The sequence below is a fragment of the Camelina sativa genome, chromosome 12 (genome assembly GCF_030686135.1).
Source record: "Camelina sativa cultivar CO46 ecotype springtype chromosome 12, ASM3068613v1".
In the NCBI taxonomy this organism is placed as follows: domain Eukaryota; kingdom Viridiplantae; phylum Streptophyta; class Magnoliopsida; order Brassicales; family Brassicaceae; genus Camelina; species Camelina sativa.
This window is the reverse complement of record NC_141891.1, coordinates 16,071,035-16,097,997: the sequence shown is the minus strand read 5'-3', so window position 1 is coordinate 16,097,997 and position 26,963 is coordinate 16,071,035. Positions and strand designations below refer to the sequence as shown.

Below are 26,963 nucleotides of genomic sequence, written 5' to 3'. Positions count from 1 at the left end.
TGTGATTGTTCATTTCCACCTCTTTTGTTAGTGGTCCAAGAAGATTTCCCTCTCAGTTGTCATTCAAGACAGAGATATTACATATATATATAGATATATATATATATATATATATATATATATATACGTGCAATCACATGGAGACCGAGTCAATAGTAATTAATCTTTGGGGGGTTTTTATTAAGGTTTTTTTCCGAACCAAGAGACAAGGTTGCATGGAACTCTTCTTATGTATTGATCTGGATATTAAAATAGCCAATAAAAAATACTCAGTTAGGTTCACTATTTGCCATGCAATTACCATGAACTACACTGATTTCTATCTCGTACTTGCTATCAAAAGAAACCAGTTAGACATATCGATTTTTTTTCCTTTTTTTTTTGGCGAAGAGAGTAAGATATGTATATTGTATACCATGTCCACGAATTTGAAAGTTTATATTTTTTTTCGTCTTTTTTTTTACTCCATTTGAAACGACATTACAATATAGTTTTTGAAGAGAAACTCTCTCTCAACTAGCAAATATAATCATTAAACAATTCTTATTAACTTTTAGTTTGTGACCAAAATACTCTTATATATGTGACTTTTAAAACTGAAATTTTTAACTCTTAAATTAAGTTTATTTAAAATTTCCATGTGGAAATGTTTGGTTTCTAGACTATTTTTTTTTTTTGGACAAACATATGATTCATTCTATTAAAACAGAGCATAACATACAAAGTAAGGATAAAAGTTTAAGACACAACAAAGATAGGCAATCCCCAAAGCCAATATAAAAAAGAGATAGAGGTAGATAAGAGTCATCAAGATTGTAGACTTGAGAGCTATGAGCCAATTCCTAGCAAGGGTTTTGGGACCTGTAAGATCAAGCAATAACGATGGATCTTCCAAAAGCAAGTCGATGGAAGAGAAGGTGGCCACTATCTTGGATCAAAGACCAAGCGGCGTTGAAAAAGCCAAAGCTGAGATACTCACCGAAGTGAGGATGTCTACCCAAAAGATAACTTTGCCAGGGGTTCGAGCAGGGTTGAAAGTGCTCTGGTTGGGGATAATTAGAGAGTTGAATGAGGTATCAGGATCTGGTGTGAAACTCTGGAAGATGTAGTGGTAACTCTCACTCCATGGAGATGGGGTCATAATGCCAGTGGACTTTAAGGTTTTAGGAGGGTACTTCAATAAGTTGATACATTGCAGTTTATAGGTCTTTGTAAGCATAAGAGATGATGAAGGGGGCCTGGAGATACATCGGTAATCACAGCTCCATAAGGTCTGGATCACAATGCCGAGTTCATTCAGGCTTCTGACTTCAAGAGCAGAATCACTAGGTAGATCTAAAAACAGGTTTCCTACAAAAATCCTTAGCCAGACTAGCAATAATGGTGGTTTACATTCCAAATGCAGTCTTCGAACAAATGGTTCCATAAATCTACACACATTGACTAGAGTGGAAGAGATTTGAATTCCGCTCAAACCGGGATAAAAGTAGGAGAAGATTGATTAAGACATCTTTTGGTAATGGGCTCAAGAACCTTAACGGGCCGAGGAATGTTGGGCCCAACAACGGAAAACCTAATTTCGCAGTCAGGAGCAGAGGAGGGTTCACGCTAGCCCTGGGCAATCGGGTACTCTGGGTCGAGTTTGGGTAGGAACCGATCGGGTTTGGGTTTTTCGGGTAGAGAAGTTTAGGACCCAATCGGGTAAAAAAAATATCGGTTCGGGTTCGGTTCGGGTCTTACCAGGTTCGGATCAGTTCGGGTCTAAAATTTCAGAACCTATAAATACCCAAAAAAATCGGGTATCATTCGGATCCGGGTATTTTGTACCCGATTACCCGAAATTTAATCCGACTACTCAAATATTTTAATATTAAATATATATATTTTTTTTAAAACTTAAATTCTAAAAAGAATAGGTTATTTTTTTTGAAATATAGCTAACCATTCCAATATAATCTTGGTTATTTTGGGTATTTTAATTATTTTGATCTATGAAAAATAAATATTTTTGAATTTTAAGCTGTAACTTTGAATAACTATGTTATAAAAAAAAAAAAATAATTAGTATTTTCTGTATATTATTATATTTCGGGTATGTTGGGTACCCATTCGGTTCTCGGTTCGGTTCCGGGTTCGGTTCCGGTTCTTCGGGTTTAGAAGATTAGGACCCAATAGGGTATTCTACCGGGTTCGGATTCGGATTCGGATCCATATTTTCGGGTCGGTTCCGGTTCAGATTTTTGGATCCGGTTTTTTTGCCCAGACCTAGTTCACGCAGCGGCTGGGTTGAGCGGATGTATGATTTAGGGGCTCGAGCATCTCGGTGAAGGGAGGAAAGGTGGTTGGGGGTTTAAAGTGGGACTTGAGGCATCAGAAGGGAACCCTAAGAGCTTAAGTTCTCCGGTACAGGAAGTCGATACCAGGATGAAGAGACCGTCGTGCGCCATCGACATCTCCACCAGGCAAGGCGCATCTGATGGTCCAAGAGGATCTACTCCTACCATCAAAGATACCTGGTTAAGATCTCCTCTTGGTGAATCAGAAATCCATATCTGACTATATTTGGGTCTTCAGATAGCATCTCCAAGAAAGAGTTTTGAAGCGGGAAAGAGCTGGGAAACTCCTCCCAGCAGCTATCCTCTTTGGATTACAGATCGACTATTGGAGGCATGTGGATGGGAAGGGTTAAAGAGGGATAAAATGCGAACAAAAGCTTAAATAAAACGAGGAAGAAAACTAGACTACGAGAGCGAAGACAAGGAAGAGGGATCTGGGTTAAGTCCCGACGCCGGCAAAGTTTTTCTTCACCGGCGTTAGAGGAGAATTGTGGTGAAGGTTCCTCAATTATCGTGTCTGAGAGAAAAAAAGGCTTTATGGAGACATGATTTTTTAGAAATACTATTTACACTTTCATTTCTAAACTATCAAGAACAAAACTAAGAAGAAAAGTAGTTAGAGACGAGTATCCAATAATAAAGATTGGTTGGTGTCGAGATCATAAATACTGTATGTCTTTTAGCCTTGAGTGATTTGATCTCAATTAGACAAGGTTTTGCTGTTAGATTATCTATGTGACTTCTAATAGACGTTTTGAGAACGTAGACACATTGATGGATCACATCTGAATTTGTGTGTGCTAGTGATTTTGGTATTTCATAATAATCATCTAAATATGTATTCCTTCACTAAATAATTTTACGAAAATTAGATAAGATGATTGACTGATTACATATTAATCGTATATATTATGGTTTTTTTTAACTAAATTATTCTACACTCTCCGTAAAATTTGAAAGAAACCTAGCTATACTATGTACTAGATAAGGATCCGCCCAATATGCGTATTTAAAGTTTTGTAATTAAAATTAAATTTAATAAAAATATATTATAATTTATTTTACGTTCTTTATAAATTTTTTTTTGATATAATACACTGATTTATATCCATATACAAATATTTTATGTATGTTTTCATTAAAAGTGTATTTTTTACACCTAGGTATACTTTATATTACAAATATATTATTTATCACCACCTACCAAATGTTCATATGAAAAATTAAGCCAACTATTATATGTCTCTTTACTTTCACTTTTGCATAGTTTCTTTAATCACTAAAACTGTTAGCTCAAAAAATATTTGAATAAAAAATAAATTAAATCACAATAGTGCATGACCAACCATGGAGAAAACCTCGGTTCTGCCCTCCTCCCTTATGGAGAGAATCTTGCGTCCAACTTCCTTCACCATGGAGAGAACCTTTGTGCCGCTTTCCTCCCATGGGGATATAACCTTGCATCCAACCTCCCCCACATTCCTTCTTTGGGGAGATAACCTTGCGTCCAACCTCCTCCACCATAGAGAGAACGTCGGCTGCCCTTCTCCTGTGTGGAGAGAACATGTTCACGTTTTTTAGCTATCTCAAAGTGGCTTGCTCCAGCAACTAATGAAACTAAAGACCATTTTCTAACTTTACAAAATCTTTTGATAGTAAATAATGTTAAATTTCCCAATGTATTCGTGAAAGTTTCTTTGACACACCATGATGTAGCCTCTGTCTCCGAGCTCCTATGGATCTGTCAATAACGATTTATGTTTTTCCAATCTATCTATGTTTGTTGTAAGCAGTAAGCTTGTGTTTGATTAGCCTATTTTATCCAACCATTAGGTTGATGACCTTCTCCTCTTTATCTCCTTTTAGGATTGAACAAATGGTAACAATTATGTTTGCACAAAAAAAAAGTTATATGACCAACCAATTAAGGTTGAGAAATTAGAAGAAAATTAATTTGACATAATTAAGGAAATTATAATCACGGTAATATATGAGAATCCCAAATAATTCAAAGATGAAAGTATAAATTAAATAAAACAATCTAAAACTACTAAAATAAATTTTAAAATACAGTATTAGAAAAGAAGATGTATATATTAATCTTCCATTTTTTTGGATCAACATATTAATCTTACCTATTCCAAACTGAAAAAAGGAGAAAGTATATTTTGATTTAAAAAAATAAGGAAATTTTGTCTTCTCATTAAAAATGTTTCACCAATAGAACAAGGTTGAAAGCAAATCATGGTAAACACTACAACAAATTTGCTCATTGACAGCACCATTTGATAGCACTAATTCTGTAACTGCTGTTAAAGAATAGTTTCGGATTTTAGCAATTATATTACAGCACTTTATTAGTGCTAAGCCCATTTATAGCATAAGCGGGAAGCAAAAATCACTTTGGCGGCCAAAAATTTTATTCTATCGCAAAACACTTAGCCAAAAATTTCATTATATCGCAAAACATAAGTCTCAAAAAAATAAAAAGTCTAAGTCCCAAACAAATCTACCACCGTCGCCGTCGCGGACCAAATTTCCGACTCCGACGGCTTCGATTTCCTTCTATCTCTGTATCTTCTTCTTCGATTTCCTTCTGTCTCTGTGTCGCGCTATATCTTCTTCTTCGATTTCTCCGTCGAGCTATATCTTCTCCTCTTCGATTTCTCAGACGAGCTATATCTTCTCCTCTTCGATTTCTCAGACGAAGAACGACGAAGGTAACCTAAATTAGACAGCTAATTGTTTTTTTTTCAGTTTCATTCTAATCTTCAACCAATAACCTAAATTTCACTTTTAATCTCGTTTTGTGAGGTGTCAAGCTCGTCCGACAACAAAGACAAACTTGAAAGAAGAGAAATCTAAAACCTAAACAACAAATCTGTAAGTTTGTTCACATTTTAGTTAAAATTTTTGTTCAGATTCGAAAATTACATGTGCGAACTGATTGTTGCTTGATTTTGGTCGAATCTGAAAATTGCATGTTTGTGTCCTCTTCATGTGCTTGAACTGATTGTTGCTTGATTTTGGTCGAATCTGAAAATTGCATGTTTGCTTGATTTCTCAAATCTGTCGAAATTAAATTTCATTTTTAATCATGTTTGCTTGGTTTTGGTCGAATCTTTATTTAGATTTTTGTATTGATTTTTGTTAACTGTTTAAAAACTTATGCTTAGTTTTAGATTCAACAGTTTAAAAACTAAAATGCTGGACAAGGAATGGGTTCATCTTAGCAGGTATGTAATTGATTACATACTGTTAGGATTTCAATAAAGGAATATAGACATTAAGGTATCTTCGTTTGTGTCGTTCTTCCTTCCAAATACACTGAAGACTTGATCCAGCATACGAAATAGGTGCCTGGAAATTTGTCCGGACGGTGGCTGCTGAGTTAGGAGACAGTGGCATGGTAATATGCCCATGCGTTGACTGTAGAAATGTAGATCGTCATTCGTGTAGTGTTGTGGTTGCTCATCTAGTAAATAGAGGCATGGATGAGACTTACAAGTTGGGGAAAGATTGGTATCATCACGGTGAAGTGGACTCAGGGGGTGAATTCGTTGAGAAATTAAATCGGTGGAATGAAGAGATTTGTGGTTTATATCAAGCTGCTGAGTTTATGGATGAAAAGCCGTTAAGAAATTGTGAGAATGCTGAGGGGGAAGAGAAGATAGATGATGAGTTCTACACGAAACTAGCTGATGCAGAAATCCCTTTATATCCAAGCTGTTCTTCCCATAGCAAGCTATCAGCCATTGTGAGATTGTTTAGAATGAAGACACAGAATGGCTGGTCCGACAAAAGCTTCAATGATCTCCTTGAGACATTGTCAGAAATGTTACCGGATGGTAATGTACTTCACACATCACTAAATGATGTGAAGAAATTTCTGAAGTCTTTTGATATGGGTTATCAAAAGATCATGCATGTATAAATGATTGTTGCCTATTCAGAAAGAAGTAAAAGAAGCTGGACAACTGTCCCAAATGTAAGTCTTCAAGATGGAAGAGCAATATGCACACTGGTGAATTCAAGAAGGGTGTCCCACAAAAAGTATTACGGTACTTTTCGATAATTCCTCGTCTGAAGAGGATGTTTAGGTCCGAAGAAATGGCTAAGGACTTAAGGTGGCATTTCAGTAACAAGAGCAACGATGGGAAGATACGTCATCCAGTAGATTCTGTGACGTGGGATCAAATGAATGATAAATACCCATCATTTGCTGCTGAACCAAGGAACATCCATCTTGGACTGTCCACAGATGGATTTAATCCGTTTATCATGAAGAATACAAGGTATAGTTCTTGGCCGATCTTGCTGGTGAACTATAATTTGCCTCATCACCTATGTATGACGAAGGAGAACATCATGCTTACCTTGTTGATTCCAGGTCCACATCAACCGGGAAATAGCATTTGTGGAGCAATGGAGAATTGACATATGATGTTTTTAGTAAAACGACGTTTACACTTAAGGCAATGCTTCTTTGGATTATAAGTGATTTTCCAGCTTACGGGAATCTGGCTGGCTGCAAAGTAAAGGGAAAAATGGGCTGTCCTATATGTGGGAAGAACACATATAGTTTGTTGTTGAGTCACAACAGAAAACATGTCTTTATGTGCCATAGAAAGTCTGTACCTCCAACACATATGTATCAAGTTAAAAAAAACATGGTTTGATGGACATGCTGAACATGGGAGAAAGGACAGAATATTAAGTGGCCGTAATATTGCTCAACTCTTGAAAAATTACATAAATAATTTTGGAAATGGTAGAGAACCTGGAAAGAAAAGAAAAAGGACTGAATGTGTTGGTTCAGTAGCTGACAGTGAGGATGAAGATTTTGAATCCGAGGAAGAGGAAGAAGAAGAAGAAGAAGAAGAAGAAGAAGAAGAAGAAGTTGACTTGGATGAGTTATCAAGATGGAAAAAAGATCAATTTTTTTCAAGCTACCTTATTGGGAGGTATGTTGATTGCTTGAATATAAATTAGTTTCTCGATTCAGGTTTTTCTTAATTTCCTTAACTGTGTATTTGTATTTGGTTAGGAGCTGCCAGTAAGACACAATTTAGTCGTAATGCATGTGGAGAGAAACGTGGCTGCAAGTATTGTCTCGACACTGTTACATTGTGGAAAATCAAAAGATGGTATTAATTGTCGGAAAGTTCTTCAAGTTCTAGGCATTAGAAAGGATTTACACCCTAAATTACAAAGTAAAAGAACATACCTTCCCCCAACACCTTGGTCTTTGTCAAAGGCAGAGAAGAAAATCTTTTGTTAATGACTATTTGAATTTAAAGGACCGGATGGATATTGTTCTAATATATCGAAAGGTGTAACATTAGATGATTGCAAGATCACAGGACTCAAATCTCACGATTATCACGTTTTAATGGAACAACTTCTTCCAGTTGCAATTAGAAGTTTATTACCTAGAGGTCCTAGGTTGGCTATCACACGGTTGTGCACATTCTACCATAATTTGTGTCAGCGTGTGATTGATAGAGAGGAAAATTCAGTAATTGAAGCTGAAGTTGTGGAAACACTCTGCATGTTTGAACGATTTTTCCCTCCAATTTTCTTTGATATTATGGTGCACTTGACGGTACACCTAGGAAGAGAAGCAAGACTAGGAGGGCCAGTACATTTTCGTTGGATGTACCCTTTTGAAAGGTACTGGTTTTAGATTTATACTTAAATTCATAAAATTGGATGATTATGTGTAGATATTCATAGTTTTCGTTCTGACTAGGTACATGAAAATTTTGAAAGACTATGTAAGAAATCGAGCAAGACCAGAAGGTTGTATAGCTGAGTCATACCTTGCAGATGAAAGCATGAGGTTTTGCAGTGAATTTCTGAAGAAGACAACAAAAGTAGAAGAGAAGCTTGATAGAAATACAAAATATGAAAGCAAGTCCATATTAGAGGGTCGTCCAATATCAGCAACGTCTATAGAGCTTACTGAATCAGAGAGAGATTATCCATCTTGCATTGATACAAAACACGGCTGTGGTGGAGCCATATGTGGAGTAAGTTGTTGTTTCCCGATTAATCTCACTTGTTAGTTGTCACTTATGAACAAAAGTCTAATATTTCATATATTTTCTATCTACAAGCATGCACCTGGACTATTTACAAAACACTAATGCAAGAGCTAGACGTGATGCAACATTGTTGTGGAAGTTGCATACTAAGAATTTTGCATCATGGTTAAAGCAACATGCAAATGTCTTTTATTAGTGAAATTTATATACATTTGGCGGCCCAAAAATTTAAGCTGACTTCTGTCAACTGTAGGTGCATATTGATTAAGAAACACATGGAGAAACTCTTAAATGGTTGGCATATGGTCAGCGTAGGTCAGCCAGGTCATACACGGGTTATATAGTAAATGGGCAGAGGTTTCATACTGTCTCAGTTCAAAGGCAAAGTCAGAATAGTGGGATCTTTTATGAGGCAACAACAATGTGTAGATCCAGTGCAAGAGACACTTCTCAAGTAGTTGATTTAGTGTCATACTATGGCAGAGTTCTTGACATAATATTGGTGGACTATAATGTCTTTTATGTCCCTCTATTTCGGTGTCAATGGGCAGTTAGAGGTAATGGTGTCAAAGTGGAAGATGGATTCACACTTGTTAACCTCAACCACAGCCAAGTTACATTCTCAAAGGATCCGTATATATTAGCCTCTCAAGCAAAGCAAATATTTTACTCAAGGGAAGATGATATGTCTAATTGGTATGTTGCTCTAAAATGTCTTCCTAGGAGATACAGTGAGGAGAATTCAGCAGATGCAAATCTAGATTGTGGGCCATTGCCATCAGTTGTGTCCATGACCGATGATGACTTAGATGATGAAGCACAAAATGCCAGAGCTAATTGTGAAAGCATTTACGTTTGAAAACAATGTCTTAGTTAAAAAATTTGGTTTTACAAACTTTAATGTATCTTTGAATCTTCTCGTTCAGTAGTGGAAGCTTCATTTAGTTATGTTATATTGATTGATCACTAGTTGTTAATAATGTTGTGATTTGTGTTTGCCTGTTGTCTACCATTGTTATTAACTGTTGTGTTTACCAGTTTATCTTATGTTTTCAGGTGAACTAAAATGGGTCAGACTAAGAAAGCAACTAAAAGGAAGAAGAATGTGGAAGATAGTGCGGTAGAGTTTGTGTGTACAATAGAACCTGAGCTGCAATCTGAACAACAGCATTTAGAAGATACTGAGCATCAATCTGAACAGCTTCAGAATCATGAGGAATCTGAACTGCTGCTGAAAATGCTGACGAAGGTATAAATGATAATCCAGTGGATGACACTGAGTCGGAATTGCCTGCTGCTGATAATGAGCAGGAAACACATCAGCCTAATCGTAAGAAAAAGCAAGGACCTACCAAAATGAAATACATTGCAAAGGATCCAAATACACGGGAGAAAGTTGAGTACAATGAGATGGGAGAAGCTTATGGTCCTGGGTCAGTGAAGCTGGCATCATATGTAGGATGTTTGGTCCAGGAGCATGTTCCAGTATTAGTTGATGATTAGAGGATGGTTAGTGCAGACCTGAAGACAGTTATCTGGAAATCCATTCAGGTTGCATTTTTTCCATTATAAATATGTTAAATATAGCTTATTCTAATCACCACTCATTTTTCACAATGTTTTTATCAATGTAAATGCAGGCTAGATTTGAACTTGATGAAGAGTATCAAAAGACTTCTGTCATGAGCCAGATGGGATGTTTATGGAGGTGCTTTAAATCATGTCTTGTAACTAAGATCAGAAAAGCTCCTAATAACCAAGCCAGGATGAATATGCGACCGAAGAATATCTCGATTAATAATTTGCGCAAATTTATCAGATTGAAGACTAGCAACAGCTTTAAGGTACTTGCTTGTTATAAGTTTGGTGATTGTATTATAACATTTCTTGCTTGCTATATTTTAACAAAATTTCTACGTAGGTTGTTAGTGATAAATTCAAGGAACGAAGGCGTAAACAGATTCCTCACACTTGCAGCCGTAAAGGAATGGTTAGACTAGCAGAAGAGATAGTGAGTTTTTCATTGTATGATCTTAGCTATAAGGTAAAATCATTACTTGTAATGTCATTTCTTATTTTAATTTCAGAAAAAGGAATGCCTTGAACCATCTAAGGTCACAAGGCTGAAAATTTGGGTAAAGTCAAGAACCAAAAAAGATGGAACGCCGGTTAATACTGTCGCTGCTGAAAAGATTTTCAGTCTAAACTATATTCTATATTTTCTGTTTGCATGTTTATGAATTAGTAGTCAAATAATGTAACTTTTTATGCATTTGTTTATTTGTTATTCATAGAAAGGCAGCTGAGTTGGAGAGTGTTCCTGAGTCAACAACAACAAATCCAAAGTCAGATCGTCTTTCACAATTGTTAGGAGCAGATAATCTTGGTCGGTTAAGGGCTATGGGCAGAGGGATGAGTATGACAAAACTGTCTTTTTTCCAAGTCAACAGTAAGTGTATGGCTGAAATGAAAGAAAAGCAAGTTAGTTTACAAAGAAAAGTAGATGACTTACAAGCTGTCATTGAACATTTGAAGGTTAGTAGTCTTTTAACATTAAAGCATTATTAGAGTGAAATGGTATTGATTCATCAGTTCTAAGTTACCTTTTGTTTTTATGTAACAGAGAGGAGAACCTGCGGTCGGGGAAAATTCAGCTGCAAGGGTACGTAATCATGTTATTTTTTTTTGGCAGTAGATCATATATCATTGATTTTAACTTACATTTAACTTTTAACAATGAAAATATTTGTAGAGTGTCACTAATAGAGCACATCCTAAGTGTTTGCTTCTGGATTATAATGGTACTGGTGAGATTGTTGCTGAAGCTCGTGTGATGTCTTCTGATCCTTAAGACTTTGTAAATGGGATTCCATTAGGGCCTAACTCCTATAAAGTATTGGTCGAAACTGCAATCAAACCAGATGCATTCCTATGGAGACCTACAACTAACATCCTGAATATGGAACAAGCTGTTGGAGAAATGCTTGCCTGGCCAGATGACAATTGTATTCTCCAAGAAGACAATGCGCCAAAGGTAAAAATAACATATATGTATATAACTGGGTATTTTGATAATCAATAACATATATTTTTCACATGTTTCAGAGTCCAAATACAGCTTCTGCAAACAAGTGTACACTACTAAATTGGAGGGGAAATGAAGAAGTGGCTGTTATTGAAGGGCGTTGGCAGTCAAAAGAACCAGATGCATTGGTTAATGGACTTCCAATCGGACCTAATGCAGTAAATGTATTTGTGGATGTGGTCTTGAAACCTGAGACATTTCTATGGAGACCTACAACAGAAATTAGTATCATTGAGGACTGTTTGAAGACTTTCGTAGCATGGCCTGCAAGTAGAGTTGTGTTTGAAACAACCACAGATGAATCTTTACTGTCTCAGTCTCAGATTCCAACTCCTAATATGCAAACAGTCTCATCTCATAATCAGATATCTGAAGCAACTCCTTCAGCCCCTGTCAAGAAAGCTAAAAATATTATAGACTCACCTGTTCGGAGATCGCCGGTAATGTACTTCACTCCTTTAAGTGTTATTTATGTTATCGCTAATAGTATGGCCTGCCAATATATAAATTGTTGATGTTTGGTATTGTTGTCGTTGCTTATAATATGTTGTTATATTATCAGCGTAAAAAGAAAGAGTCAGTTAGCAAAGAAAATCAGAAGTGCAAATTGTTGGATATTACCGGGAAGAAGCGGGTCATTGCTGAAGGACGTTGGTCTTCAAACAATCCAGACCAAGTTGTCCATTGTGCTCCATTGGGACCTAATGCAGTACGCGTTTGGGTAGATGTGGTGAAGGTTAATGATGCTGCTGTTTGGAGGCCTACTTCTGCTATCGAGTGTATGAAAGATGTTATTGGTACAACATTCGCATGGCCAGAGGTCAAAGTGGTAATGGTTTGAACTGCAGTACCTTTATCTAGATTATGGGAACTTATGCTATTTAGACTTGTGTTGTTTAGCTTATGGGAACTTATAGTATTGAGACTTATGAAGTTTATTTAGCTTATGGGAACTTATGATATTGAAACTTATGTATGTTGAGACTTATGTAATTTTTGGATTGAAGTGTATCTGCTGGATGTTTTATATTATATATATATTTTCATATAAAACAGGTTCCACTTTTAAAATGTAACCATATAATAGCTCTAATATGAACAAGTAATATAGCACAATGGATTTGAATATTATCAAAAAAAATACTAAATCATAGCACAAATATTAAGACATTATAGGAAATATAACAGTAATAAAATATTGCAACAATATAAATTATAACAGCAGTGCAATAATGTTATTGAATAATTTTTAAGAGCATTTACAGACGCTATATTTAAAATATTTATAACACCGACATTACGCTATTATATATAAAGATATAATAGCATGAGTAAAAAACGCTATTGTATGGGGGGTCTACTATAGCTTGGGCAGAGACAACATTTACAAAAATACTGTGTATCACATATAATAGCATTTATCGTACGCTAAGAATGGACAAATTTGTTTTAGTGAAATAGAAGCAATAGAACAAAGTCAAAATTGTCTCTGAAAATCATATGTTGTTGAAAACTTCTTGGTAGACAATATTTTGTAGAACATTATTGTCTTAGTGTTTTGTGTCTCCTTTAAGAATCTGAAGTCCTGTAGTTGTAGTGACTCTGGAGAGGACTACGTATAATTATTCGTGAGAAAAAACTGGACTTGGCAAATATAAACCAACCTTTTTTTAAAGTTTTGACCTTAGCTCTTATTGATAGTTATTACATAGCAAACTCATACAGGAAATTGACATTTTTTAGTCGTGCAACCACAAATTTCTCTATAAATAGCAAGACAAATTTTTCATCAAACATCATACTCTACCTCTCACATAAATTTTTAAATTTAGTAATATCAATTTTTATTTAACTAAAATATATTTTTTTCTCTTTTATGTGACTTTTGTAGATTTTGAAACAAATAAATAGAGTCAAAATTTTGGAGCATATGTAAAAACGCTAGATTAAGAAGGTCTAAGACACATGACACATTCTCACTTTTAGAAGAGACACAAGGTTTTTCATATCTTTTTTACCTTTCGTATCTACGTACTTTTTGTTCATGTTTTGAAATTAGTATATGTTGTTCAGAATGCTTATTTTGTGTATCAATATTGTACTTTGTTTCTTTTGATCTATTTTATAAATTTTTAATAAAAAAATTTAGTTCTAGATAATAATTCATAAAATCAATTAGATTTTTAGTTTATAGTTAATATATCTTAGTTCCTACCGCTTCATATCACTTATGTAAACAGTGTTCCCACCAATTGACTCTTTTGAGCTAATCTATTTAAGTTGTTGACAAAAAAAATGTTAATATATCTTAGTTACAATATTAATGTTAACTGTTATTGAATGTATTTTTAAATAACTAAACATATTTAATGCTTTTTTTACCCACACATCGCGTGAGACTTTTTCTATCCCAAACTATTTGTATGATCTTGACTTTTCGTTATTTTCATAGTTTTGGTTTCCATATGTTGTGCTCGTGTTTAAAAATTCTAATTGAGTTTGATACATTGGAATGATCTCTCCCTCTCTATATATGATATGAGAGAATATATATCTTTATATATTTTTTTCTTTTAAGAATAGGCCAATGAATTCAGCATAACGTAGGACTTTTTTTGTATAAGTTTAATTTAGGATTTTTTTTAGGATAACTACGTGTATCTATATTGTAAAATTATCTGTATGATTTTTTTTTATGTTTTTGAATTATGGATTTTTTTTTGTTTGATGATTCCTTTTTTTTAGAATTACAAAATTGTATAATTTACAACATAATTTTAATAATCTACAACATAATAAGATTTTGACACATGTCGCGATCTTATGAATTAGTAACTTTTAACTTTTATTATTATGTTAGTAATCTTATTATTTAAATAATCTACAACATAATAAGATTTTGACACATGTCGCGATCTTATGAATTAGTAACTTTTGAAACCATACTTTATATAATAAGATTTTGAATATTTTCTTCTAAAAATGTAACCATTTGTAGTCCAATAGAATTTGGATGGATGTAAATAAAATATCATATTTTTTAAGAACCTGGTTGAAATCTAATTAGATTCAAGTACTCTTTCTTTTGTTCCTTTAAAACGACAATTAATCAATTTGTAGACTTAATTTGTGTTAGATATTTCAGCCGGTATGGATCAAATGTATGTGGAAGATGAGACGCTCACAATTATATCACGTGAATGTTTTAAGCTAGCTCTGTGTTGATAGCTTTTTGTAAGATGGTGCTTGAATCTTGGGTTTACAGTTTGCTCCCAAAGCGTTGTACTTCCATAACATTTGTATCCACAAATCCTGTATGCACAAAAATATCTAGGCCTATAGAGATTAATTTTCGCACATTTAATACATTAGTTTCGCAAAAATATTTTATTTAAATTTCAGATATTTTGTGGGACGTTGAAAGCAAGCAACCCTAATAAGATTGTGTGGATTATATAATTCCGACATGTTTAAGCCATTACTTCTTCAAGATTTTTTTCTTTCTGGTGTAATACTTCTCCTAGGATGTTTTAATCAAGATATTTTTTTCTTTTTTGAAAAAGGTTAATTAAGATATTTATGAGAATGCGAAGTCTCACTGAAATTTTTCTTGCGGGTTGACTGATCATATCCTAAATCGTGACTACATTGATTTAAACAAATATTATTTCCCTAGACCAGAAAAAAATGAAAATTATCTTCATAATCTGTGGTCCGAAACCCAATCCATAGACACTATAAAATATCATAGTGGAGTCTAAAAGACGAAATCATCAAAAAATTATATAAGTTTTTAGTGTTGAAGCAAAAAAATGCCTAAACGACAGACTCATCCGCGTTACATTTGCAAGGCGGAGTCGGAAACACCATCACAGCCTCTTGTAGCCCGTCGCTCAGCAAACTATCAACCGTCTCTCTGGGAGCACGAGTATCTCCTCTCGCTCGGTAATACATATGCGGTACGTATATAAAGATGTACACGACGTCGTATTAAATATAGCTATATATAGTATATTACTGGCTTTTGTCGAATAGAAAGGGACTATATATAGTATATTACTATTAAGTTATAATAGTGATTATATTTTATACTATGCAGAAAGACGACAACGTCGAGAGAGCTAAGTTATTGGAGAAGGAAGTGCGTAAATTTCTGAACGAAACGGAGGGTTTACTTGAACAGCTAGAACTCGTAGACATTTTACAAAGACTCGGAGTTTCTTATCATTTCGAAAGTGAAATCAAGAAGATTCTAACGAATGTCCATGGAAAAAATGTGAGAGCACACAAAAGCCGAATAGATCAAAGGAGATGGGAAGATTTATATGCGACTGCTCTCGAGTTCCGACTCCTAAGGCAACATGGTTTTAATATCACACAAGGTTGAAAATCGAAAATACAAACGAATATTGATCCATATTTTAGATTCCCGATTATAACTCAAATCTTAGAAAACGAACAATTTAATGTTGTTTTCAAGTTCTGACTCTATATTCTATTTCTTGATGTTTAACAAAAGGAACACGATCATACTAGATTTTGATATTAACATGTTTTACATAATCTAATAAAACTGCAATTCTTTATTGCAGATGTTTTCGACAGAAATTTCGGAGATGGTTTGGATAATGAAGACATCAAGGGTGTTCTTTCACTATACGAAGCTTCATATCTCTCGACCAGATTTGATACTAAATTGAAAGAGACCATATATTTTACAACAGAACGGCTTATAAACTTTGTGAAAATGAAGAAGACTGAACCTTATGTTCGGAAAATGGTAATCCATGCTTTAGAAATGCCTTACCATCGGAGAGTTGGAAGACTAGAAGCAAGATGGTACATAGGCATGTACGGAGAGAGACACGACATGAACCCTATCTTGCTCGAATTCGCGAAACTTGATTACAATGTCGTACAAGGTATACATCAAGACGAGCTCAAAAAGCTCTCTAGGTACGTTAACTTAAGTGACACATGATTCATGAACTTTGATCCTTTTGCTCTTTATGATTTCTTTTGTGTGCCTGTTCTCGCTTTATATATGTCTATGTTAAGTATTATTACACATAAATTTTGAAAACGTCATGCAGTAATATATAAAGAACATATTATTCATTGTTTATTAATTAATTCTGAATTGAAACAGAGGGAGAACAAATTGGTTAATCAAAGGGCATTTTGTGGTTTTTACCGCCTGCCGGTTCGCTTATTACCTTGTTTTTCCTCCGTTCTTTATCATATTTAAAATGGTATATAATTGAGTAGAACTTATTATAGCTTAGTGGTTTAGATAGTGTCGTTGTTGTGCGACCACTCGATCGATCCGTATATATTGCATATTGTTGACAAAACATAACATACAATTATCTAGTGTTGATTGTGTTTTATTTTTCGTTTCATGATTCCTTAAGCTTATTCAGTTATTTGTTTTGTAAGACTTGACTTTGAAATCATTATATCTTAGAAAATGTTACTGATATACGATTGTGTATCCAGATTTTTAGTCAAAATAAATGTTTTATAATTGTATTTCTAAACTGTGAACAATACGCTGTCAAAAAGAAATAAATGTGAACACAATATTAAATAAGTAAACACGTATGTTTGAAACGTTAAAGGCATATAGTTTTATTCTATTTTTTCGTATTTTGTATGAAGCAGTTGGTGGAGGAAGACGGGATTAACTAAACACCTTGATTTCGTAAGAGATCGAATAACGGAGAGTTATTTCTCGAGTGTTGGAGTAATCTATGAGCCTGAGTTTGCTTATCATCGACAAATGCTTACAAAAGTTTTCATGCTTATCACAACTATCGACGATATATATGATATTTATGGAACACTGGAGGAGCTCCAACTATTCACGACCATAGTTGAAAAGTAATTACTCACCAAAATATTTAATTTACTATACAGTATATCTTTCTCTTTTTTTTTGTGCACCTACTATACAGTATATCTATTTAATTTTTTCTTCAATGAATCTAAATTTTTACACAGATGGGATGTGAATCATCTTGAAGAGCTTCCCGAGTACATGAAGTTATGTTTTCTCTGCCTCGTCAACGAAATCAATCAGATTGGATATTTTGTTCTCAGAGATAAAGGATTTAATGTGATCCCTTACCTCAAAAAATCCGTACGTATTCTTGTTACTACTATTCATGGATTAAGTGTGTATTCTGTCATTTAGTTTAGTGATACAGTACATTAATTAAGTTTAATTAGCTATAAATGTTGTTAACGTAGCAATCGCTAATTACATTGAATTTTTGCTTCGAATCTAAGGGGAAACAAACGAATACTAACGTTCTTTTTACTTTTGTCAAATAATATTTTCAGTTCAGTATGAATCTTTATATACTTTTTCTCTAAATATCTTTATAAATTTATTTTGTCTCTCTAGTGGGCAGATATGTGTAAAACGTTTTTGAAAGAGGCAAAGTGGTACAAAAGTGGTTACAAACCCAACTTTGAAGAATACATGCAAAATGGTTGTATCTCAAGCTCGGTCCCTACAATACTTCTACACTTGTTCTGTCTCTTCTCCGACCAAACCTTAGATATTCTTGTCTCCTATCATCACTCTGTTGTTCGAAGCTCTGCCACCATCCTCCGTCTCGCTAATGATCTCGCCACTTCTTCGGTCAGTCATGGTTCCATAACGTAAAATACAATATATAAGTTTTTAACAAGCGTTTTCAAAACAAAAATTGCAAGCTGACTTTAAAAATAAAGAAAAAAATTCAACCAGAAGAAAGAAAAAAAAAGCAGAAGAAAGAAAGTGACTATACGAATATATACAAGAAGGGTTCTCAAATAGCCGGAACGGTAGGACGACGTTTTGGGGACTCACACAAATGTTTCAACTTTATCATGTTCAATGAGGTCTTAGTTGTTTTAACAGGAGGAATTAGCGAGAGGTGACACTATGAAATCCGTGCAATGTCACATGCATGAGACGGGCGCTTCGGAAGCAGAGTCACGTGCGTACATTCGACAAATGATTGGTGTGGCTTGGGATGACTTGAACTTGGAGAAAAGGAGTTGTAGGCTACATCAAGGTTTCGTAGAAGCTGCGACTAATCTTGGACGTGTGGCTCAGTGCATTTATCAGTACGGTGACGGCCATGGCTGTCCCGACAAAGCTAAGACCATTGATCATGTCCGCTCCTTGCTCGTCCACCCTGTTCCAATCGATTAATTAATTAGTCTCATATATAAATTTTTTTTTTGGGTGCAAATATATAATAAATATTAAATCACACAGATATTGGATTAGTTCAAAGAGTTGAGATGCATATATACTTCTCTCCTCAAATTATATGTAAATTGTGTACTTTTGTTAGCTTTTCTCAATATCAAGAGCTTGTAAAATCAAGTTAGATATGGCTTCAAATTGTAACATTTAGAAGTATAAAAAAAATTGAGGATAGTGGCTAGTTTTTCTTTTACGTCATCTTCAAAATTATCATCTTTGTATTATACCAATTTTTATTTTTTAAATGACGTACTAATATTCTACAAAATTCATTCTTTAAGTTATAAACACTACAAAATAATTGTGAGAAAGAACAAAAAGAATATAAGGTCTAAACATGAAGCCTCTTACCAAATAAAAGATGCCTTATAGGCATACTCAACTTCCTAAAAAATCATAGCTACAATACAACTGCTGAACGCTCTATCAGAGAGCCTAGAAATCCACGAAGTAGGAAAAAAGAGTGGTCCGAAGAAGTTGGCCTACCCAACTGATTCCATTGCTTTAACAATATTCCTTAATGATAAGCATAGCTGTATTCCTAATGGAGAATTCGAGATGTTTAAGGTGAATAGCTAGGTTGTTTCTTGATAAGTTTAGAGATAATCTTGAGTACTTCATGCCAATGAAAATGGAAGAAATCTGTAATAGTGATTTTGGTTTCTGGCTTGTTACCTACCCATTTGATTATATTGAAAAGGAAATACAGAATGTATACTGTGAGATTTTTTGTTTAGGCCCTTTTATATGAGTTTATGTGAAAAAACCTTCAGATTCATGGGTTTATTATCTATGCAAATTAAAACAACATACCAAATACATACCAAATACTTTCTCAACCAAGTGATGGATATAGAACATGCATGCAAAAAGAAAGAGAAATTGATTTTCTTGAATTACGCTAGCAGGCTATATAGACTGATGTATGTAAACGTCAGCTCTCACACTAGAGATATAAGTAATAACACGATAAGATCCGATAATAAATTGTATTCCTAAAATTGGAATTAATTAAGGTTAATTATAGGCAAGTTAAGCTAACAATACGGAAGAAAAAGAAAAACATAACATTACCGTTACCATCTACTTAACAATAACCTCTCCATCTACATCTCTCTCTTTGGATCGAGAGATCTCCGATCCATTCTTCTCTGTCAGCCAAAATCCCCACTTCAAGAATCGCAAAGATCAATTCAAGGTATACATGTCCGTTTCTTAATTAGGGTCTTTTTTTTGTTTTTTTTTGCAGTTACTAAAATCTCAAATGGATCATTTTTTTTTTTTGTGGAATGATCAGGACGTTTATTGATCTATTGCGGAATTAGGGTTTGTGAGTTTGAATCGGAGATTAAAAACATAAAGGAAGCCCTAACGGGATACATATATAAAATCCGTGATGGAGTGTTCATCACGCATAGATAAATTTTGCAATTAAGGGTTTTAATTTTTTTTTTTTTTAAATATGGTGAATGTGAAAAGCCCTTTACGGCTATTCATAGAGGTTTCGATAAAGGAATTAGTTAGGGGTTTCAGGAGACAAAGGATCAAATGGAGAAACGCGTTTCTTCTCGGTTCTATAATAACCACTATCGTGATTCTGCTTCACACACCAACGTTTTCAGTTTTCTCTGATGATGATGAAGTGACCGAGTCTTCTGCTTCTTCTTCTTCGCCTATTTACTTGAACGGTTCCCTGCATTTGAATATCCAAATTGTTAGTGAAGCAAAAGTTGAAAGTTTTAATGCTCTTACAACGACTCCTAAATTGCATCTGAATACATCTGAAGAAAGTGGAACCGTTCTTTCGAGAAAAAGGGGTAAAAGGAAGAAAAGAAAGAAGACTAAAGATGATCTGATTCTCCCTAATCCTCCACCAGCAACACGGCATGTTATATCTTCTTCAGAGGTCAGAATCAGAGGTTGTTTTAAATAATTTCTCTATATTTTTTTTATCTCAACTCACTCCAATGGAATCTCTACAATTGAGCAGAGACGTGCTCTTTCCTTGCCACCCAAGAAAGCTCTTGCTTATGCAAAACTAGAGATTCAGCGTGCCCCGGAGATCGTAAATGACACGGATCTGTTTGCTCCGGTGTTTCACAATCTCTCAGTTTTCAAAAGGTATACACAAATCTCAGAAGGGGACCCAAGTCCATTTGAACCAAAGTTCACACATGTTCTTTCACCCTTGTTGTAGGAGCTATGAGCTTATGGAATTAATACTAAAGGTCTACATATATCCTGACGGTGACAAACCTATCTTTCACCAACCGCATTTGAACGGTATATATGCATCCGAAGGTTGGTTTATGAAGTTAATGGAGTCGAACACACAGTTTGTCACAAAGGACCCTGAGAAGGCTCACTTGTTCTACATGCCATACAGTGTTAAACAGCTTCAGAAAACAATCTTTGTCCCTAGATCACATAACATCAAACCTTTGTCTATCTTTCTTAGAGACTACGTCAACATGCTCTCCATCAAATACCCATTCTGGAACCGCACTCACGGATCAGATCATTTCCTCGTTGCTTGCCACGATTGGGTAATAGAGATGTTTATATTTAACGAACATATCACTTCAATCTTTGTTTTGTTATGATCTCCGTTTCCAAAACCATCCTTGTGCAGGGTCCTTACACAGTGAACGAGCACCCGGAGCTAAGACGAAACACTATTAAAGCTCTCTGCAACGCAGACTTATCAGACGGTATCTTTGTCCCGGGAAAAGATGTTTCTCTACCGGAAACTTCCATAAGAAACGCCGGGAGACCACTACGCTACATCGGAAACGGAAACAGAGTTTCTCAACGTCCCATCCTCGCTTTCTTCGCTGGAAACCTCCACGGTCGTGTCCGTCCACAGCTTCTAAAACACTGGAGAAACAAAGACAACGACATGAAAATCTACGGTCCGCTTCCACACAACGTAGCTAGGAAAATGACTTACGTGCAACACATGAAGTCAAGCAAATACTGTCTCTGTCCAATGGGTTACGAAGTGAACAGTCCACGAATCGTTGAAGCTATATACTACGAGTGCGTCCCCGTGGTGATAGCCGATAACTTCGTGCTACCGTTCAGTGATGTTCTTGATTGGTCGGCGTTCTCAGTAGTTGTGCCGGAGAAGGAGATTCCACGGCTGAAGGAGATACTGTTACAGATTCCTATGAGGAGATATCTGAAGATGCAGAGTAACGTGAAGATGGTTCAGAGACATTTCTTGTGGAGCACTAAACCTAGAAAGTACGATGTGTTTCATATGATACTTCACTCCATTTGGTTTAACCTTCTTAATCAGAACCAAACTTTTTCTAATGATCATGATCCTGATTCCTGACAACATCATCCTTAATTATGTTTTGTACATACAGTATATGTAAGCACTGAAAATATATATTAACAAATATATTTCCATTAACAAACGGGCTTTATCGATTAAGAGGCTCCCATATTTTATAGAGCAACTTTGGTAGATAACCATGGTAGAAGAAAAAATAGTGAGAATAACGTTTTGACATAAATAGTTAATAAATAACGTTTTTCAGGTGGGGTAGAGGGAGGATAAAGACTAAATTAACCTCTTGAATAATAGCTTTAATAAAATAAAATATTTATTTGAAAATTTTACGGCAAGAAAAAATATGCATCATCTTAAAATTACATGAATTTTTCTTATAAATAGCATGTGATATTAATAAATTAGTATAATCACTTGAAGTAAATATAAATAGCATGTCATATATTTACAAGAATGAAAAAAAAACATGCAGCAGCTTAAAATTACATGAATTTTTCTTGTAAATAGCATGTGATATTAATAAAATAGTATAATCACTTGAAGTAAATATAAATAGTATGATTTTTTCTTAATCTCATATGTCATGACGGCGTTGCAGACACCGATAAAGCCAAACCAAAAGGAAGAAATTAAGATATAGAAGGAGAGATCAGCAGCAGAAGAGTGGGAAATTGGAAAATGAGATCCAATGAAAGGGTAGTGTAAGAAATAAAAAGGAGATCCAGTAAGATACAATAAAAGTAAAGGATTTGGTGGTGGTGGTGATGGTGATTGTCGCCATTAGATACATGAAAATGGAGAAGATAGTGGCCGCTGTTAGGGGAAAGTGAACACAGAGGAGAGAAGAAAGAGAAAATAAAAATAGAGAAAGAGGGAGAACTATGTAATTTCAAGATACATAGCCGACATACACACATGGGCCATAGTTAGTTTATCTATTTTTCTTAATTTCATGGTTATCTAGTATATATACTCTATTTTATATCAATGGGCTTAATAGAATGGCATAGAATAGATGATCCTCAACTGAATGTGCAGAAACTAATCTTTCATGTTTATGATAAAAGCTCCGCTGATTCCACTCGATTTATATTATGAATTGATTTAGTGTGACATTGACACAAGAGCGTTAAATGGATACAACAATGGGGATGCTCAAACTGTTTGTAGTTTCGATCTTTTCTTGTTTATCATTTATAAGTTTTAGTTTACCAACTATGGATCGTTAACACACAAAAAAGTTTTTTTAAAAAATATATGTATGTATATTACAAGAAAACAGCCGCAAACCGACGGTCATATCTGTCGGAAACCCGTTGGGAACGACCCATACCGACGGAACACAAACAGCATCAGTCCGTTGGGACTAGAGCGTCGAAAAAATAAAATTTGTAGGGAATCCGTCAGCCTTTCCAACAGATTTCTGACGGTTTTGTTATTCCCGACGGATTACCAACAATTGTTGTTCCCGATGACAAGGGGACAGATAATGTAGCTGTCGAGAACCCGTCAGATAACTTCCCGACGGATTTCCCAACGGCTAAATTCCCGACGGATTTCCAACAACTTTACCGACGGTATCCCGACAATTAATACAATCAATTTCTCTGTTTTCCTCTGTTTTTACCGACGAAATCCCGACGGATATAATGTTTTATATTGTGATTAGGTAACGATCAATTTCTCTGTTTTCCCCTGTTTTTACCAACTTTTACGGTTTCTTTTTCTTTCCACAACAACTACTAATTAGGTAATAAGAACTTGAATTCATAAATTTAGAAATCCAAAATATAATATACACAAACATCCCAAAAAGAAAATGTAATATACACAAATCAAAAAGAAATAGAAAATAAAACTTAAATATTGTGAAAACTAAGAACTTGAATTGTCAGAGAACTTTGATCTCATCTCTGCCATGAACGACGCAAGCTCTTCATCTCACTACTTGTTCCTCTCATTCTCTTTTTTCCATCATCTTCTCAAGAGCTTCAATACGGTCATCTTTCTCTTGGAGGGCTCGAACAAGTTCAAGATCACGATCATATAGTGTCGATGAATCTGATAACGAACGGAATCTTTTTGAAACTTTCCCTAATCCAAAGATTCGACCCTTGGTTTGTGGAGTTTTCTGAAATTTAGAATAATTAGAACAATTACAATGATAAGCAAAATGTATGAAAAGAATCATAAGCAAAATGTATAAAAAGAATCATAAGCAAAATGTATAAAAAGAATCATAACGTCAAGAACAAATTTGTTAATCATGTCGACGGGGATTGGTGTTGGTAAGCCATTTCCATCGACTGAAGGTTGAGATAAGCTAAACTCCTCCATCCTCTAACGAGAATTGCCAATCACTTCCTTAGCTACGGGGTCTTGAATTTGATTTGTTTTCTTGTTGGTGTAGGTTCTTTGAGGAGTCCATACAACATCCGGTTTACAGATTTGCTAATGCCGTTTCCAGATGCCTCAAACCTACAAAAGTTTGATCTAAAAAAAAAAAAAAATAAGAAAACATTAGATGGTTAAAAATTTGAGATTTACCATGTAGAATCTCCGATGTAATTGGGATGGAGTTTTGGGATAAGTTCTCGTCCCGGTTGAGAAACGAAATCCTCAATGGCCATTACGATAGGAGGTGAGGCAGCTGTAGTCGATCCAGAGACGCGTGTGGAGGGGGTTTGAGTCTCAGCCCCAGAACCACTGGGTGCTTCTCGATTTTGGGTGGAGGGGTTTTGAGTCTCAGCCACAGAATCACTGGGTGCTTCTCGGTTTTGGGTGGAGCGGTTTTGACGAGAATGATATGATTCGTAGTCCCTGTGAAAAAAAAGAAATATCAACTGAGCCAATAATTGAAAAAGCAAAATCAAAGTATCACAGAGTACAATCCCCTAAATCTGACATAAAGAACACCTAATACTAACATAATTGAACCCAAAATCGTTGAACCCACAAAAAGAACACCTAATCTAACATAATTGAACAACGGTTCTATCTTACATGGTTGAGAAGGGGCTGTGGTTGGGGAATCGGTGAGGAAGAGAAGGGGAAAAGTGAATCGATGAGTAAGAGAAAAGTGAAAAGATCAGTCGGTGAGGAAGAAGTGAAAGATTGGGTACAAGATCCGGTGAGGATTGAGGAAGAGATTAGGGTTTGTCGATGGAAGAGAGATGAGTAAAACGAAAAGGTTTTGGGTTTTTTTTAGTTTTAAACCCAAATTAATTAAACAAATCCTTCCCGCAAAATCCAAATACATTGGGCCCAATACTTCCCGGGTAAATTTTGCGTTCAATTTTTCATTATAACCGACAGTTTCCCGACGGATCTATGAAAAAAGCTCAAAAAACATCATATATAGGGTGAAAAATATCTTTCCTACTCAATTACCATTACAATAAGTATACTACATAGCTTGCAAATCTGTTTTATTAAAAAAAACTATAAAAAAAAATAATTTTAAAATTTAGTCATTCACAACATTCAAACTCTTAAGTAACATTGTAAGTGTATTTAGAAACTCTTATGATCAAGTCATGTTAAATTTTGAAAATTTAATATTATAGTAGTTTAATAGACCAAAACTGATTCTAAGTATTTTAAGACTTAAGAAATAGTGTTTGTGAATGTGTTAAGTTATAAAGTTTCATATTTCAATACCCTATACCCTAAACCCATCAAAAATCTGTCGGTAATTTGTTGAAACAACACGTGTTAAATGCAGTAAGATTCATAAACCTGAGAAAACTTGTAAGGCTGTCGGGGATCTGTTGGGATTTCCCAATAGATTATCAACGGAATTATCATTTTTTTTTTCAATTTTGTTAACTACAATCTTTATAATTTTTTTTGTAAATTATTGTCGATGGAAGACCGATGGATCATTGACAATTTTCAAACGACTTTAATAACGGTAACATATGACCGGCAGAGTAACAACAGATTTTCGACCAAATCTTCTAACAAGCACTATCTGTTAGGATTCCGTCGGGATATTGTCCAGAATTTCCAACGGATTAACTTCCGTCGGTAATTCCCGACGGATTTCCAACAGAAAGCGACGGTTTAAATCTCGTCGTATATCAATCAAAAATCCGTCAGAAATAGCCGAAGGGATTTAGTCCGTTGGGAAATCCGTCGGATATCTTCTTGTTTTCTTGTAGTAGTTTGCTGCGATTTATATATTGTTCGTCTTAAAAGAAAATAGACTAATTCGTTGAAAGTTTAGTCTGCTCCATCCGTAACATGCACTTATTGAAAAGACAAAATGGTAAAACAATTTTAACTGAAAAACATAAGCGTAAACGAATAATAAAAAATTATGGCAAGAGATAATCACTACACTAGAATTATTAACTGTGTTTATATATTAATCATATTAGTAGAGTATAGCTTATATATACTGCACTGGTAAAAGGTTATCAGTCATAGCCTATATATACTTCTATTCCTTTTAACTTTTAAACGATTTAAATAATTCTTCAACTGTCATCTTCTTTAATATTAAAAGATATATGTATAAGGGAGATGTTGTTCTTATAGAAAGAAAAAAAAATCGTAAAACCCCAAAACAAAACCTTTATATATTCTGATCCTATAATATCGGAGGATTAACGTAATCAGTCACATGTACTTATATGGATGATTACATGAATACTCTGATATCCTAAGAACAAAAAAAAATTGAAAGTACATCATGCAAAACTATTTCTGTGAACGGACTGAAGTAACGTATTATTGAAATGGCCCTATCAAATTTAAAGAATAGGACCAATTCTAACGACCATAACATAGACTTAAGACTGACATACATACATACACCCATATATAGACCGGTGGTCCTCTACGCAGTATTGTCTGTGTCTACGTGTATTGGTCAGTATAACCCTACGAATATATATATACATATATTTTAACGTAACGTTTTGAC

At 34.8% G+C, this 26,963-nt stretch overlaps 3 protein-coding genes, 1 long non-coding RNA gene and 1 pseudogene across 6 annotated transcripts; 4 read left to right on the top strand and 1 right to left on the bottom strand.

The window, feature by feature from the left end:
• Window positions 1-5,518: 5,518 nt before the first annotated feature.
• On the top strand, window positions 5,519-9,334 carry LOC147930592 (uncharacterized). Its single transcript, XM_087477942.1, has 4 exons — window positions 5,519-5,572; window positions 5,670-7,300; window positions 7,384-8,009; window positions 8,089-9,334. Exons 1-2 carry the CDS (start codon window positions 5,541-5,543, stop codon window positions 6,268-6,270), a joined length of 633 nt encoding a protein of 210 aa, XP_087334068.1. The 5' UTR covers window positions 5,519-5,540; the 3' UTR covers window positions 6,271-7,300; window positions 7,384-8,009; window positions 8,089-9,334.
• A 256-nt stretch (window positions 9,335-9,590) lies between these two features.
• On the top strand, window positions 9,591-12,500 carry LOC147930591 (uncharacterized; annotated as a pseudogene). Its single transcript, XR_015573677.1, has 9 exons — window positions 9,591-9,934; window positions 10,024-10,227; window positions 10,305-10,394; window positions 10,471-10,607; window positions 10,678-10,918; window positions 11,007-11,045; window positions 11,136-11,417; window positions 11,489-11,908; window positions 12,031-12,500. The product of XR_015573677.1 is annotated as an uncharacterized LOC147930591 (transcript).
• Window positions 12,501-14,934: 2,434 nt separating this feature from the next.
• LOC104731913 (terpenoid synthase 3, chloroplastic-like) lies at window positions 14,935-18,922 on the top strand. Its single transcript, XM_087478974.1, has 7 exons — window positions 14,935-15,427; window positions 15,568-15,850; window positions 16,061-16,424; window positions 17,133-17,351; window positions 17,472-17,610; window positions 17,878-18,117; window positions 18,379-18,922. Exons 1-7 carry the CDS (start codon window positions 15,281-15,283, stop codon window positions 18,673-18,675), a joined length of 1,689 nt encoding a protein of 562 aa, XP_087335100.1. The 5' UTR covers window positions 14,935-15,280; the 3' UTR covers window positions 18,676-18,922.
• An 896-nt stretch (window positions 18,923-19,818) lies between these two features.
• On the top strand, window positions 19,819-22,157 carry LOC104731912 (putative glycosyltransferase At5g03795). Its single transcript, XM_087479529.1, has 5 exons — window positions 19,819-19,930; window positions 20,030-20,638; window positions 20,723-20,853; window positions 20,930-21,278; window positions 21,365-22,157. The coding sequence occupies exons 2-5, from the start codon at window positions 20,195-20,197 to the stop codon at window positions 22,070-22,072; spliced, it is 1,632 nt and encodes a 543-aa protein (XP_087335655.1). The 5' UTR covers window positions 19,819-19,930; window positions 20,030-20,194; the 3' UTR covers window positions 22,073-22,157.
• A 1,622-nt stretch (window positions 22,158-23,779) lies between these two features.
• On the bottom strand, window positions 23,780-25,362 carry LOC147930590 (uncharacterized). Of its 2 annotated transcripts, none has more exons than XR_015575239.1 (3): window positions 25,037-25,362; window positions 24,581-24,853; window positions 23,780-24,511 (listed from the first exon to the last, which is right to left on the bottom strand). It is a non-coding gene; the product is annotated as an uncharacterized LOC147930590 (long non-coding RNA). The 2 variants fall into 2 exon arrangements; XR_015575240.1 differs by having other exon boundaries at window positions 23,780-24,164; window positions 25,037-25,354.
• Between the last annotated feature and the right edge of the window lie 1,601 nt (window positions 25,363-26,963).

Excerpts from the sequence above, each read along its gene's own strand:
- LOC147930592 (XM_087477942.1), top strand. The coding sequence starts at position 5,541 with ATGCTGGACAAGGAATGGGTTCATCTTAGCAG. Across the intron at positions 5,573-5,669 it reads GAATGGGTTCATCTTAGCAG|ACTTGATCCAGCATACGAAA; the intron begins GTATGTAATTGA and ends AATACACTGAAG.
- LOC104731912 (XM_087479529.1), top strand. The coding sequence starts at position 20,195 with ATGGTGAATGTGAAAAGCCCTTTACGGCTATTCATAGAGGTTTCGATA. Across the intron at positions 20,639-20,722 it reads ATGTTATATCTTCTTCAGAG|AGACGTGCTCTTTCCTTGCC; the intron begins GTCAGAATCAGA and ends ACAATTGAGCAG. Across the intron at positions 20,854-20,929 it reads AATCTCTCAGTTTTCAAAAG|GAGCTATGAGCTTATGGAAT; the intron begins GTATACACAAAT and ends CCCTTGTTGTAG.
- LOC104731913 (XM_087478974.1), top strand. The coding sequence starts at position 15,281 with ATGCCTAAACGACAGACTCATCCGCGTTACATTTGCAAGGCGGAGTCG. Across the intron at positions 15,851-16,060 it reads TGGTTTTAATATCACACAAG|ATGTTTTCGACAGAAATTTC; the intron begins GTTGAAAATCGA and ends TCTTTATTGCAG. Across the intron at positions 17,352-17,471 it reads TTCACGACCATAGTTGAAAA|ATGGGATGTGAATCATCTTG; the intron begins GTAATTACTCAC and ends ATTTTTACACAG.